The following is a 16,935-nucleotide window of genomic DNA, read 5'->3' as shown; positions in this document are numbered from 1 at the left end:
GAACTGAGATCCCGCAAGCTGCACGGTGGGGTCAAAAAAAAAACGTACCTTATGCAATTTCAATATATTGTATTAAATCATTCCATTCAATGTTGGATTCCTGTTCTTAGGTACATGCATTCGTAATATATAAAGTTTGAAATTGGTGTGTTCTCTGAAACACATTGAATCTGAACTCTCGCAGAACTCATTCTCTTCCCAGTTGAGGGTAAAGGATGAAAAGTTAGACTATAAAGTACCCTTTGAAGTAACATTATTCCTTCAGCACTAAAAAGAAATCTTACCTGTCAATGAGTTGATATTTTGAACTTGGTGTATTGGAGATTTTATGGTATTATCAAGGAAGAGTTATATGCTTAGAGATTAGTTGATTCAGGGTCTTAATTGCACTGTATCTTGTTGTATATATATTCATATTCACATTTGCCTTGCCTTGTGGGAAAGATTTTCATCAAACCTTTGTTCAAAGTCACATTCAGAGAAAGTTAAGAGATCAAGATGATTATGTATATAGATGTAGGCATTAACTAATTCATTATCTTCTGTTGTCATGCCCCAGTATTTACATATAGAAATACATGTTACTTCTTTCAAAACTATAAATTTTTCCCAAGGGAGAATAATTATAACTTCTGCTGAATGAATATCTACCAAGTACTAGTTATTTTATGCTCTTTCTATCCTTTCAGCAGATTTTCAAGACAACTCTATAGGTTATTTTCTACTATTTCTGATCTTTTCAACAAATTGTGTAAGGCACGTGATGAGATTTGTTTGCCAAATGTAGAATCCAAAAGACAGGTAAAGAAAACTGTGTAGTTAGGAGTGAGACACAGATACTTAATTTGAAATCCTTGAGGAGGAGAAGGTGATCTATATATTATAGCTATCATATAACGTACAATCTGAAAGTTTCTCTAGGATGAGGTTATGTCCTTTGAGGGTTTAGGGGATGGAGAAATTACTTTCAGGTGGAAGACTGAAGATTAGTAGAATGTGAACTTAAAGACATGGGAATTGGGAAAGGTACTCCAGGCCGAGGGAAGAGCATGGAGCAAATTCCAGGAGATTGAATGTGTGGGGAAAAGAGAAGTAGTTTGGTTTGGCGGGAGGGAAAGAGGAATGGTAGGAAATGAACCCTGGAACCCTAAGTTAGTCAAACAAAATAATTTGTTCTTTATTCTATAGAGAATGAATTTTTGAAGACCTTTTTACAGGAAAGTGTGCCTCAGGAAGATTTCATATTGTGTATAAAATGGATAAGAGTGGAGAGAGATTGTTGGTAGGCAGAGCCATTTTAAGGCATTGCAGCAAATAATACTGGCAAGAGATAACAAGGGATAGAATTATTGTAGCAAGAATAGAAGTGATAGGAAGGAGGAGAGTAAAAAAATAAATAAATAGCAGTTATATAATCATGCTTACTATGGGTCAGGCACTGTTCTAAGAGCTTCACTTATGTTATTTAATTCTCACAACAATAGTATGATATGGGCCCTGTTACTATTCCAATTTAACAGATGAGGAAATTAGAACTTTTCAGGATTGATTGAGGGATAGTAACTTGTTGCTATCAATTGTTAAATTATGGGACATCTATGGAATGGAATACTATGAAACCATGAAAATTGATGCCATAGAAGTATGTCTGTTGCTTTGAAAATATGTTCACTATGTGTTAAACCAGGTTTACAGTAAATATAATATTTCTGTTTTGTTCTACTTTGAATGAATATGCTAATTGTCAATTTTATAACTCTTATGACATTTAAAAAAAGTGTATGTTTCTCTCTTCTTTACCCCCACCCCAAACTCCCTCTCCCCAAGGGTAGCTATTATTAATAGCTTGGTGAGTATCCTTCCAGTTAACAAGTAGATATATGCAAAGTAAATTTTATTTTATCAAAATAATATATGCAACAGTTTTAAAAGTCGTAGTGCAAAAAGCCTTATAACAAGGACAGCATCACTGATATGTTCTCCTCCATCCTGCTCTTTTTCTCTTCTTCACAAGTCTTTTCTGAAATACCTATTTGAGTCCACTGTATCTCTGCAATCTTTATGTGAAATTATAGTGATATAAACAATAACATCCATGGAAGAAAAACACCATCAATAACATCTATGGGAGAAAAACATCATACCGCAATACAGCTTCTGTTCCTTTGTTTTATGAAGTGCCAAAACAAAATTAACTTTATGGTTGCAAAACTTTTTCCATTGCTTCAGCCCACGTCATTCTGTACAATGTTTGTTTGGTTCATAGAGTATTTATTGAAAAGCATTAAGAACGCTTATTCAGCTTGTGAACAAGAAAGGGAAAAATAAAGGGCTAATTATTAACTAATTCAGGCTTACTTGTTCATTTTATAAATGAATCAGATCCTTTTTTTTTCTTTTCCCATCTTGTTGTCTATCATTGACCTGCTTGTACTACATAAAAACTTTTCTACCAAAAAAGTAGAATATGGTGAACTCTTGCTACTTACTACCAGCTCTGGTAGAGAAGATACTGAAACTAATACTACAAAAGAGATTTGAGGATTATCTCTGCCTTGGATTATCCTCCCAGGACATTTTAGTTTTGTACTGTTTAAATTTAAGAAAACTTAAAAATTGCTAGTTCATTCAACTTCTTAATTTTTGATCTGAATACTACAGGCTCTAAAATTTCTTTTGCCAAGCAAATACAGAAAACTAGATGCTTCCCAATAAACATTTATCACCAAACATGATAAGTTATTTATAGTTACAGATAATTCTACAAAACTTAGATACTTTTATATTGCTCTAACAACAAACAACAACAATATTCTCCCTAAAGTATTTACACATTGGCAGTGGTGGGTTGGGATGGGGATTGGGTATTGGGGGGTAACTCCAAACCAAGACAGAAAGGGGATGTGGTGAAATGTAAATGTGAGTATATATTTGTTTACGGACAACTGTGAGACTTCCTAAGGTGAAATGATGGGATGTCTTTAACATCCTCGTGAGTATAGCACTGTGACTTCCCAGGCCCGTAGACATGATGATTCCTAAAGGGAAAGGAATATCAAACTTGACTAGGTATACTGATGTCACTAATAACTACAGTTGTAGAAAATTAACAAGACTTTCTTGGTGAAATTATGGGATCAGAATGGGCAAAGACAACAAAATGATCTATTCTGAATAATCTTCTAGAAAAATGCTGTCCAGTAGAACTTTCTGCAATGATGGAAGTGTTCTTCACCTGTGCTGTCCAACATGGTAGCTGCTAGGCACACATGTAGCTCTTGAGAGGCCTTGAAATGTGGCAAGTGTGACTGAGGAACTGAATTTTTAATTTTAATTAATTTAAATGGCTACATGTGCCTAGTGGCTACCATATTGAACAATGCAGTTCTGAAATATGCCTTTCCATTCATTTTAACCACTCCTTCTCACAAGTAAGACACAATCATTATTCTGAAAGAGCACATGGCCTGTAGAAAAGGCAGATAGATATTTAAGATGAAAAACAAAGAAGAAACAGAGTAGAGAGGAAATAAGATATATCCAGCTGAGAGGAACAGAATCTAGATGAAATATTAGAGAAAATTAACATGAGGCAAACAATGAGGTTGAACCTTCCAGGTATCTGATATCTCTTTTGGATTTGCTCTTGTGGGCTACTCCATTTCTTCCCAATGGAAGATGCAAAGTAAGCAGTCTTCTGCCTCTGCCCCAGAATTTCCCCAGATATCTATTATGCATAAGACTTACTGATAATTATTTCATTGAAAAAAGATCTATAGCTCCACCTGCATCATGAAACCTTCTTTGAAAAAATTAGTCTGGCATTCTCTACACTCAGAGAGTTAATGCCACATAATTTAACGTCTATTTATTATCAAATTCTTTTTCTTTAATTATATTAGAAATTTGAAAATGGGCATTATACTTTCTCTCTTGTACATAGATAATTACGATTGCTCAGAGTGATTAAATAGGATGTTACCTTTTTTTCCAGTAGAAAATGTTCTAGATTTTACAAGGTGGCTTTCCTATATGAACTTGAATTTATTTCACCAAGTTTCAACAATGAGATCAGTTCATTTAATTACTTTATTTCGTTTTTTAAATATTTATTTATTTATTTATTTTTGGCTGTGGTGGGTCATAGTTGTGGCACACGGGCTTCTCTCTAGTTGTGGCGCTCTGGCTCCAGAGCACGTGGGCTCTGCAGTTGCAGTGCATGAGCTCCAGGGTGCTTGGGCTCTGTAGTTGTGGCACGCAGGCTTTCTAGTTGTGGCACACAGGCTCAGTAGTTGAAGTGTGCAGGCTTAGTTGCCGTGCAGCATGTGGGATCTTAGTTCCCCGACCAGGGATCGAGCCTGCATCCCCTGTGTTGGAAGGCGGATTCTTAACTACTGGACCACCAGGGAAGTCCCTACTTTCTTTATATGATTTTTTTTTTTTTTTTTTTTTTGGTGGTACGTGGGCTTCTCACTGCTGTGGCCTCTCCCGTTGCGGAGCACAGGCTCCGGATGCGCAGGCTCAGCGGCCATGGCTCACGGGTCCAGCTGCTCCGCGGCATGTGGGATCTTCCCAGACCGGGGCACGAACCCGTGTCCCCTGCATCGGCAGGCGGACTCTCAACCACTGCTCTACCAGGGAAGTCCCTTTATATGATTTTTATGTTTACAAATTAAACTTTGCTAACAGTCACCCGTATTTAATGAAAGTTAGCAATTTAATTTAGGAACTTTATTAAAAAATACTGAGAAATTTGTGCTGTAATTAAAAAAAATTATATGATTTCTGGAAACAGTAATTTCTATATAAGCTGGAAATAATAAGATGATAAGAGGTAAAAAAGGTGATGGGGTGGCATTTCAAATTTTAGAATAACATGATTTTACATTACTTTATATCTTCTAAATATATATTTTGAAGAATTTAAATAATATTTTCCTCTCTCTAGATTTTTGCTTCAGTGTCTTGAAGACCTTGATGCCAATCTGCGAAAATTAAACTCTCGTCTGTTTGTGATTCGTGGACAACCAGCAGATGTGTTTCCCAGGCTTTTCAAGGTTATTGGAAAAATCTTTGCATAAAAAAATAATCTTTTGTCAGAGAAGACACGTATTTGGGGTAAAGTATGGGAAATATAAGTGCTTATAAATGAAATATTGTGGATATTTTCTGTATTTAATAAAAATGTTACACAGTGTAAAATCAGACAGTGAAAAAAATGATTTACAATGAAAAGTTTCTTTCTTCTACCTTAAACTGACAGTTCCCCTCTCAGAAGCAACAACTACTACCAGTTTGTGTATTCATTAGAAGTATTCTTTGCACAAATAAGAATGCATATGTGTATGTGTTTATATACACATATTTGTGTTTGTGTGAATGTTAACCATCCCCCCTTTTTAAAACCAAGGTGAGAACACGCTATGTTATACCATTCTATGCCATGCTTTATTCACATAACCATATATTTATATTTTGGAGATTGTTCCATGTTACCTTCTCAGTCTTCTTTTTTTTTTTTTTAATTTATTTATTTATGTTTGGCTGTGTTGGGTCTTTGTTTCTGTGCGAGGGCTTTCTCCAGTTGCGGCGAGCGGGGGCCACTCTTCATCGAGGTGCACGGGCCTCTCACTGCCGCGGCCTCTCGTTGCAGAGCACAGGCTCCAGACGCGCACGCTCAGTAGATGTGGCTCACGGGCCTAGTTGCTCCGCGGCATGTGGGATCTTCCCAGACCAGGGCTCAAACCCGTGTCCCCCGCATTGGCAGGCAGACTCTCAACCACTGTGCCACCAGGGAAGCCCCACTTTCTCAGTCTTTTAAATGGCTTCATAGTACTGCATTGTATAGATATGCTGTTAATTTTTTTTTAAATTAAAGTATAGTTAACTTACAATATCATTAGTTTCAGGTGTACAACATAGTAATGCAATATTTTTATAGATTACACACCATGCAAAGTTATTATAAAATATTGACTATATTCCCTGAGCTGTATATTATATCCCTGTGACTTATTTATTTTATAACTGGTAGCTTATACCTCTTAATCCCCTTCACCGGTTTCACCCCTACCCCTACCCCACTCCCCTCTGGTATCCACTAATTTGTTCCTTTTTGGTTTTTTAAAATTTATTTATTTATTTGGCTGCTTTGGGTTTTTGTTGCTACGCCCAGGCTTTCTCTAGTTGCAGTGAGTGGGGGCTACTCTTCGTTGCAGTGTACAGGCTGCTCATTGTGGTGGCTTCTCTTGTTGCAGAGCACGGGCTCTAGAGTGCATGCTCAGTAGTTGTGGCACACGGGCTTAGTTGCTCCACAGCATGTGGGATCTTCCCGGACCAGGGATCGAACCAGTGTCCCCTGCACTGGCAGGTGGATTCTTAACCACTGCGCCACCAGGGAAGTCCCCACTAATTTGTTCTTTGTATCTGGTGAGCCTATGTCTGTTTTGTTATATTTGTTTGCTTGTTTTTTAGATTCCACATATACGTGAAAACATACAGTATTTGTCTTTCTCTGTCTGACTTATTTTCACTTATCATAATGCCCTCCAGGTCCATCCACATTGTCACAAATGGCAAGATTTCATTCTTTTTTATGGCTGAGTAATCTTTCAGTTTGTGTGTGTGTGTGTGTGTGTGTGTGTGTGTGTGTGTGTGTGTACATCTTTATCCAGTCATCTGTTGGAGGGCACTTAGGTTGCTTCCATATATTGGATATTGTAAATAATGCTGATATGAACATTGGGGTACATATATCTTTTTGATATAGTGTTTTTGTTTTCTTCAGATAAATACCTAGGAGTGGAATTGCTGGATCATATTACCATATTATCTGTGTTCTATTTTTAATTTTTTGAGGGTATAATTTATTTCACTAGCTTTCTATTGAACATTTAGTTATTTTTCCACAGGCCTTTTGCTAATACAAGTAATGCTGTCAGTGAACATCCTTGTTCACAAAAGAGAAATCTTTGCTCACATGTGCCAGTACATTTGTGGGACAATTCTTGTAAGACTTTCTGAGTCAAAGGGCTGTAACAATTGACATGCTACAAAACTGTAATGTTTTTAACTTGGTAGAATCTTAAAAATCTCCTAATCTTATTTCCCCCTCTTTTTTCCAAATGAAAAAATTAGTCCTAGAGAGATTAAATGAGCTAACCTAGGTCATAAAACTAGCTCATGGAAGTGTTCAGACCAGAAACTGAGTTTTCTGGCTTTGTTAATCTATCCCTTCCTATTTACTACCATTAGTATTCCTAATGTATATCTGTTTTTCTCTTGCAGCTGTTTGATTCATCAAATTTTTATAATAGCATTTTTTCTACTTCTAATGCACAAGAAAACAGTTCCTTTTCCTGAATGAAATATCCACAGTGCTGGGAATCAAACCAGCACTACCTAGCCTTTTTTTCAGCAGTGTGAAAGAACCTTTTAATGTTTAGAGTTTGGCTAATACAACAGTTGTAGCTAGTGAAAATTTATTTTATAAAAGTTTTCGGGCTTCCCTGGTGGCACAGTGGTTGAGAGTCTGCCTGCCGATGCAGGGGACACGGGTTCGTGCCCCGGTCCAGGAAGATCCCACATGCTGCAGAATGGCTGGGCCCGTGAGCCATGGCCTCTGAGCCTGCACGTCTGGAGCCTGTGCTCTGCAACGGGAGAGGCCACAACAGTGAGAGGCCCGCGTACCGCAAAAAAAAAAAAAAGTTTTCTTACTACTGTAGCTACTTAGAGTCAGAATTTAACCCAGGTACATGGAAGAGCTCTGAGAAGAAAGGATATCAAAAACAATGGTGATAGTTTATCAGCATCTCACAAGTATAAAAGTATATGTGAATAACTGCTCAACCCTATCTAAATCCATGTGTTATAAGTAAAATGAATCTTAAGAGGATTTTAAGTACCTTTAAAATAACAAAACATTTACCTGCTTTTAAAAAAATGGTTTAACTCCGCAAGTCTTTTGTGTTCTTTATTTTGAGCTTTCTTCTGCCTGAAGTAACATATTATTGGATCAAACTATCTTCTGTATATAGATGATGTCCTGTCTTGTTACTTTGGCAGAGAGGCAATGGTTTATGCAAGGGCCATAAAAATACAGATACGTGAATATACTTTAATATACCTAGAGTGCTTATTATTGTATTCTGATACAGTAGTCTATATAAAATGTCATTTATGAAAACTTTCAGATTTATTTAATATGTCTGAACCATAGAGGGAGTTAATTCCTCTTTTTATTGTATTGATATTTTTATTTTTACTTTTTGTTTAGAGGTACTATATGCATGTGTTTCCAAAAAAGAGCCCAAGAGTATGTACGATAAAAAGCAGGTCTCCTTCTCATCCCTAACCCTTACACCCCCAGCTTCTCTGAGGAGGAAGATTCTTTTGTCAGTAACTAGCTGACTCATTTACATTACTGTCTCTGGTTTTATTATTCTAGTACAGCAGATAGTGAGAACTTTAATAGGTAAATAATCCAGCTTCCCACATTGGAGGTAAAACTGGTTTAGACCTGATAACAGTACCTTTAGTTTACTGGGGTGGAAATAGTGATTTCAGTACTGACGTCTCCTCTAGTGTGCACCTTCTTTCTATAGCATTCACTCATTTAATTCTGTTTATACTAAGTAGATTCAGGAATGGGGCCAGAGCATTTTTATAAACACATTTTTACACACATCTATGTTGGATAAACTTGTTTTTTCTTACGTGTTTTCTACGTAGAATTTTTCTCAGTTAAATTCTAACTTAATATAAGCTGACAACATGGCTTTTTTTTTTTTCTTTTCATGTTCTACTGAATAAATGATAAACTTAGCAGACACTAGCCTAGGCAAAACTTGAATGACAGTATTAATCATAGGTATCTTATATAAATTATTATTATTATGCAGTTAAATCTTATATCTTCTACATTTGGTGCCAGAGTGATAAGCTACCAAGACCACGCATATTCTAGGGCCTGCAGAAACTTTTTATGAAGAGTTTAAAGTATTGGTTTAAAACATTCCCATTATATCCAAGAGACAGAGACATGTGTCTAAAGTCTTTATAGATGGACACACTGAAGCATAATAAAATGTTTTGTTCAAAATCACAGAATAAATCAAAGAAGGACATATAAAGCCACTAACGTTTCACATGCATAAATTTATATTATGCTTTTTGAGTCATTTTGGATTCTTGCTTTATTATTTCATGGTACATGCTCATTTGAATAAGATAATTCATTCAACAGATATTGATTGAGTGCCTGCTATGTACATGGCAGTGTTCAAGGTGCTGGGGGTATACTGGTGAACCAAACAGAAAAAGTTCCTACCTTCACTGAGCTTACACTATATTGGGAAGCAGGCCAATAATAAGTAAATATGTAATGTCAGGTGGTGATAGGTACTAAAATAAAATGTGGGATAGAAAGTCCCAAGGTGAGGGAAGGATAGTTACTTTATATGGAATCATGGAAGGCCTCACTGATAAGGTAGCCTTTGAGCAAATATATGAAGAGATTGAGCCATGCAGATATCTGGGGTGTGATATATTGAATCCACAAAATTTTGCAGCTTGTTCATCAAAAGGTAGAGTTTATTTTCTCACTCCCTTAAATCTGGGTTGGCCTTATATCTTGTTTTCACTAAGTGCCAAAGGAGATACCGAGTGCCAAAGGAGATACCAAGTTTCAAATCCTAGGCCTCAAGCGACCTTGCAGCTTCTACCTTTGCCCACTTGGAATGCTCCTTGTACCATGTAAGGACTGGGCTAGAATGTCAAATTATGGGAGACCACGTTTAGAGAGAGTGGGCCAACCAACAGCCAGCACCAAGGTCTGAAATGTGTGAGAGAGGTCATTTAGATGCTCTGGCAGCAGCCAAGCTGCCAGCCGACTGCAAGCTTGTGAGTGAGCCCAGGTGAGACCAACAGAAGAACCATCTAGTTAACTGACAGACTTGGAGAATTAATCAGTTGTTTTAAGCTGCTAAGCTACTGCAGTTTGGGGAAAGAGTGTCACAGGCAGAGGGAACAGCAGTTACAAAGGCCCTGATGTGGAAGTGTGCCATGACTTATTTAGGAACAGCAAGGAAGGAGGCCAGTGTGCTCTAGCCAGAGCACAGTGAGTGAAAATAAGACATAAGGTCAGAGAGGTTGCAGGAGCCAGATCACAGGGCTTTACAATGTTAAGGACTTTGGCTTTTAATCTGAGTGAAATGGGATGCCATGGGACATTTCTGAGTAGGGGAGTGACATGATTTCACTTACATTTAAAAGAATCACTCTTGACTATAGAGAATAGATATTGGAGAATGGAAATGCTGTAAAGACTTAAGCAGAAAGATCAATTAGGAGACCATGGCAGTTATTTGGAAACAAGATGATGGTGACTAGGACTAGAGTAGCAGTAGGGGTGTTGAGAAGTGGTAGGATTTGGGTATATTTTTTAAATAGGACTATAGGGTTTGTTTATATGTGGTATTTGAGAGTCAAGGATGACTGCTAGGTTTTTAGCCTGGGCAAATGACACAGTGGGTTGCCATTTAGTGAGATGAGGAAGACTATATAGGAGGAACAAGTTTAGGGAAAAATCAGGAGTTCACCTTTTTTAACATTTTAAGTTTGAGATGCCTTTTAGACCTCTGAATGTATTTGTTGAGTGGGATTCAAGTCCAGAGCTCAGGGGAGAAGTCTGTACTAAATTTAGGAACCTTAAACATGTAAATTGTGTTTAAAACCCTGAGACTAGATTTATGGAGTAAAGGAAGGAGTAATGGATGGATGCGTGGAAATTTTTAGAGCTTTACCTTTATGTTTGGGTTATTTTGTGAGATAACATTTTTAAATGTAATTATACTACTTTAAATGCTTTCTCCCAGGAAGTTTGTTATTTATAACTTTGTTTTCTAAAAATTTTATGTTTCTTAATTATTTTCACAGTATTACTCGTGACTTTAAGAACTGCACATCCATTTAGTGGTTCATATTATGCCTTCTGAATGGTTAAACAAATAATTGTGATACACAAAAACAGATATGAATCTTAGTGCCTAAAATTGCAAAGTGAATATTCACTCATTTCACATGAATATATTTTAGTACTACATGCAAACTTATTGTTATATTTACTATTGAAATTCAAAGGTTAACCGCGTGTTGCTTAAAATAAAACCGGGGCTAAAGAGTAGATAGGGACTTCCACCTCTGGTTAAGATGTAGAAAGTTGCAGTAGACCAACATTCCTGTCTTAACAATGTGAAGGAAGTAAATATGCCACAATATCATAGGTTTTTTGTTTGTTTTTAACCTATTAGAGAGTTGATGACACAAACCTAAATAAACCAAATTGCATAAAGGGATGAGACTTTCATGGGAAAGAAGAGACCCATGGCTACATCCCTGAAATCACAGCAGGAAGAGAAGGGATTCTACCATAGTTGAGAGTGAAGAGAAACCAGTTGAAATTTTACCAAGCTTTTTGTGGTCATATGTGGGCTGACATGGCAGATTAGAATTTCAGGAAGCCCTAGTCACAGAGTAAGTTTACACCCACTCTCCAGTTCTTTCTTACAGTGCCTTCATGGAGTACCAGTGGCAGTGTGCCAAAGGCTGGAGCGAGGCAGAAGAGAGGAATCCCTCATTGAAGTGCACTGGGCATTCACTTAGTGCAAAGTAGCAGTTCACTGAAGCTGGAGACAGGACATCAGGGTAGAAAGATGCCTCCAGAGGTGTAGAAAATTAGGGGACAGGGCTAGAAAACAGAGAAGTCCTTAGCAACCATAAAGCTGTTGGGTAGACAGCAAAGCAGAGAGAGATGTCCTATAGTTTGTAAAGCTAGTGACTGTGCTGTAAAGCCGAGAGAGACATCTGGAGTCTTGTTAATACTCACATTTCAAGCCCTGTTGAAGAAAAATCTGAATCCTGCCCTCAAAATATTTGAAGCCAGTGGTGAATGAAATTTAATTACAGCAGCAACAAAGCCCAGACCCAGCTCAATTACTGACTCCAGCAATTCAACTTCTATCAGAGCAAAGACTATGCACTTTTCTAGAGATAAATGTTGTTTATTGCGTTTCTAGTCTTTTATAACATTGTCTGTTGTATGATCACAAATTATGAGACACATGAAGAAGCAGGAATATGTAACTTGCAATCAAGTAAAAGAAAAACTGTCAGTAGAACCAGTCCCACAGTTGATGCAGATGTTGGGATTAGAATAAAGAAAGGACTTTACAATAATTATGCTGTAGATAGTAGGGGATCTAGTCAACAGGTGAAAAACTATGTAAAGAGATGGTAATTTTAGTACAAAAATGGAAAGTATTAAAAAGAACCAAATGAAACTCCTAGAACTGAAACATGCAATATCAAAAATGAAAATTCATTAATTGGGTTTATCCAGATTGAACAGAGCAGAACAAAAGATCAGTGAAGTTGAAGACAGTATCCCAGCTGAAGCACAAAGAGGAAGAAGATTTTTTTAAAAAGGGAATAGAGTGTCTGAGACTTGTGGAAAAATAGTAAATGGCCTAACATATCCATAATTGTAGACCTATAAAAAAGAGGGAGAGAGAGATTGGGACAGAAAAAAAATATTTGAAGAGATAATTGAGTTTCCAAAATTGATGGACGATATCAACCTACAGTGCCAAGAAGCTCAACAAACCCCAAACAGCATAAACATAAAGGAAACCACATCTTACCACATCATAATCAATTAACTGAAAACCAAAGATAGAAAAATTTATAAGCAGCCAGAAGAGAAAGGACATATTCAGGGAACCACAGTAAGAGTGTTCAATGGTTTCTTATTAAAAAGAAAAGTCCAGAAGACAATGGAATGGCATTTTTAAAAAGCTAGAAATAGTAAAAATATTCATTTTTTTAAAAGAGAAGGCACAATGAAGGCATTTTCAGTCAGACAAATGCAGAGAGAATTTATTTCCATCAGATCTATACTATAAGAAATATTAAAAGGGGACTTCCCTGGTGGCACAGTGGTTAAGAATCTGCCTGCCAGTGCAGGGGACATGGGTTCAATCCTTGGTCTGGGAAGATCCTGCATGACTCGGAGCAACTAACCCCTTGTGCCACAATGACTGAGCCTGTGCTCTAGAGCCTGTGAGCCACAACTACAGAGCCCATGTGCCACAACTACTGAAGTCCATGCGCCACAATTACTGAAACCCGTGCACCTAGAGCCTGTGCTCCGCCAACAAGAGAAGCCACTGCAATAAGAAGCCCACACACTGCAACAAAAAGTAGCCCCCGCTTGCCACAACTAGAGAAAGCCCGTGCGCAGCAATGAAGACCCAACACAGCCAAAAATAAATAAATAAATAAATTTATTTATTTTTAAAAGAAATATTAAAGGAAGTTCTGCTAGGTAAAAGAAAATAATTCTAGGCTAAAGACAGAATCTTCAAAGAAGGAAGAGCACTAAAAATATGGGTAAATATAAAAGACCACTTTTTTTTAAGTTATGTATATTAATATATCCTATTTTCCTTTAAAAAGACCATTGAGAGGTTAAAACCAGCTAATATTGATAAATTGTAGGGAATAATATGAATATAGTGGGGCTTGAAACATATATAGAAATAAAATCTGTAACAAGATCACACAAGGTAGGAAGAAGGTAAATAGAAGTATGTGTAAATTCTTACATTATTCAAGTGTAATATATTATTTGAAGGAAGACTGTGATAACAATACATATTGTGATCTAAAATAACCCAAAGAGCTATTTCTAAAAAGTTAATAGAGGAATTTTAAATGGAATACTAAAAATATTACTCATTCAAATGAAGGCAGGTAGGGGGCACAGAGGAGTAAAAGAAGAGATGGGCAAACGGAGAACTTACCAACATGATAAAATTAAACACAACTATATCAATAATTATATTAAATGTAAGTGGTCTTTTTTAAACTCTCCATTTAAAAGACAGTTTATCAGACTACATAAAAAGACAAGCAAGAACCAACTATATGCTGATTAGAAGAGACACTTTAAATATGAAGAAACATAGTTTGAAATAAAAGAGACTGAGAAAGATGTACTTTGTAAGAAGTAAGATAAAGAAGTAGAATTCAAGACAAAATAACCACAGATGAAGAGTAAAGTCTCACATCAAAAATATATAACCTGGACTTCCCTGGTGGCGTAGTAGTTAAGAATCCGCCTGGCAAGGCAGGGGACACGGGTTCCTTCCCTGGTCCGGGAAGATCCCACATGCTGTGGAGCAGCTAAGCCCATGCACCACAACTACTGAGCCTGCACTCTAGAGCCCGTGAGCCACAACTACTGAGCCCACATGCCACGACTACTGAAGCCCACGTGCCTAGAGCCCATGTTCCACAAGAGAAGCCACCACAATGAGAAGCCTGGACACCACAACGAAGAGTAGCCCTGGCTTTCCACAATTAGAGAAAGCATGCACACAGCAACGAAGACCCAATGCAGCCAAAAAGAAAGAAAGAAGGAAAGAAATGTATTAAAAGAAAAAGTATAACCATCATGAATATGTATTATCTACTAATAGCATAAAAACACATGAATCTCAAACTGATAAAACTAAAAGGAGAAATAGATAAATTCATAATCATAGTTGGTGATTTTTACATCTCATTTATTGATTGAATATACAAAAATTAATAAAGATATGGATGATATGAATAACACTATGAAATCAATTTGATGTAACTGATATTTGTAGAACACTACACCCAAGAACTAGAGGATGCACATTATTTTCTTGTGCATATGAAACATTTACCAAGATAGACCATATGTTCAGTCGCAAAACAGTTATCAACAGATTTCAAGACTGAAATCTTACAGAATAATATTCTCTGACTTCAACAGAATTAAATTAAAATGAATAGCAAAAATGTGTTCTTTCCAAGAAGTTTGATTGAATTACTGTATACATTTACTGTCCTATGTGACAATTTTATCATTGTTAGAGATTTCAGTAATTAAAATGGGAAACAGAGCTTAGGTTATTTTCCTTATCAAAACTATGTTCATTGGAGCCACAATATTATGGTTTTTGTGCTCATGTACATTGCATGTCTTAAGCTGAGTGCAGTTTAGGGGATCCTTTCTAATTACAGGAAGGTGCTTCTTTCCTTCAACACTGTGATCTGACCTGTGACAAATCTGTACTATACACTATGTAAATGGCTAACAAGTGAATTGCAAACCAACTGAATGTACAAATCTTAGTGCTGGTGCTGAAATCTCTTCAGAATAGAAGAAATCAGAATAGCTGAAATCTCTTCATCATGATCTCAAAGTTTGTTTCAAAATTTGCAGGCATCAGGTGTCAATCAACACTGAAGATGAAACAGTAATGAATGTTGAATTCTCATGCTTTAGGTGTAGTTCCTTATTAGAGTTTTTGGTTCTCTGCTATTTTTACCATACTGTTTCATTTAAATTTCCTATAGGCTAACTTCATTTGTGCGATTGAAATAAAATTGCAGTATATAAAAAATAAGTAAAATTTAAAATAAAATGAATAGCAAGAGAATAGCAAATCTTTGTAACTGAATGATAATGGAAATATGGTATATCAAACATACCGTATTTGAATACGGTATATCAAAATTTATGAGATTCAGCTATAGTAGTGCTTAGAGGAAAATTAATAGCTTTCAATACTCTATTAGAAAAGAATCAAAGAACTAAGTTTCTACCTTAAAAAATAGAGAAAGAACAAATTAAACCAATAGTAGAAGAAAGGAGATAATAAGGAGAGGAATGGAAATCAATGAAACTGAAAGCAGACAAACAACAGAGAAAATAAACATGGAATAAACAATTTCTTGTCTCTCGGCTCCAAATCCACCCTTCTTTGCCCTGCTTTGTGATACTGAAGCTGGATGCTGTAAACTTTCTTCCTTTGCTGGCTGGCTTGATTTTAGGTTTTGTCAGTAGAAATTGCTGTTGGTTCTTTGTAAGGTCACAGCAGGAGAGAAGGGGCTTTCTTTTTGGTATCTTTATAGTTTTTTTCCTAGCACCTTAGCCAGCAAATGAGCATGTGGGAGGACCAGTAGCACTTACCTCAGTAGCCCTCACCTCAGTAGCCCTCCTGGACAAGCTCCAGCTCATTCACACCCTCTGGCATATTTCTCTGCCATGTAGTGGACTGATTCTACAGATCAGCTCCAGTCAGCCCATACCCTGCAGGAAGTTTCTCAGCCACCAACTGGGCTGTTCCTAGGAACCAGCTCTGGCCCTAGCCCTCTGGCAGGTTTCTTCGCTACAGGGAAGGTTGTTCTTGAGTCAGCACACCCCATACAATGAGGTGTGAATCTCAGCAGCAGGGAAGAAAGGGAACTTTCTTAATTCATTGCTTAATTATTTTCCCTCCATTTAGAGGTGGTAGCTGCTTTTGGACACCTTAGAACAATACTATCCAACAGAAGCTACATGTGTAATTTAAAATTTTCTAATAGCCACCTTTAAAAAAGGAAAATGTGAAGTTAATTTTTTAGATTTATTTAACACTGTATGTCTAAAATATTATCTTTTCAATATAAAATCATTACAAAACAAACTATTTTAACCTTTTTTTATATGAAGTCTTTAAAATGCACTGCATATTTTATGCTTATAACACATCTCCATTCCAACTAGCCACATTTCAAGTGCTCAGAACCCACTTCAGTGGCAAGTGGTTATCTACCATATTGGACAGTATATAGCCTTAACTCTTCTTTTACTTGCTGACAATTCTTCAGGTTAAATTTTCCCTGTTCAAATTACTAATGTGGTTTCTGTCTACTGACTGAACTCTGATTGATTCAGAGTTCAGTTTTCTTTTGAAAAGATTAATAAAATTGATAAACTCCTAGCAATACTGATCAGGGCCAAAAAGGGAGAAAACAACACAAATTACCTTAATCAAGAATAAAAAAGGGGACATCACGAGA

The 16,935-nt window shown here is 36.7% G+C and overlaps 1 protein-coding gene across 5 annotated transcripts in view; it reads left to right on the top strand.

Moving 5' to 3' along the window:
- CRY1 (cryptochrome circadian regulator 1) overlaps positions 1-16,935 on the top strand; it is a 93,840-nt gene that overhangs the window by 54,109 nt on the left and 22,796 nt on the right. For 3 of the 5 annotated variants that reach the window (XM_060025549.2, XM_060025544.2, XM_060025545.2), the window contains exon 2: positions 4,949-5,057. In XM_060025549.2, coding sequence (XP_059881532.1) covers positions 4,949-5,057 — 109 coding nt within the window. Of the gene's footprint in view, positions 1-4,948; positions 5,119-16,935 lie in introns of all 5 variants that reach the window. The other 2 variants (XM_060025548.2, XM_060025546.2) reach the window with 1 other exon arrangement.

Source organism: Delphinus delphis, chromosome 11, assembly GCF_949987515.2.
Source record: "Delphinus delphis chromosome 11, mDelDel1.2, whole genome shotgun sequence".
Taxonomy (NCBI): Eukaryota; Metazoa; Chordata; class Mammalia; order Artiodactyla; family Delphinidae; genus Delphinus; species Delphinus delphis.
Note: the sequence above shows the minus strand (reverse complement) of the source record. Positions and strands in the feature narration are given on the sequence as shown.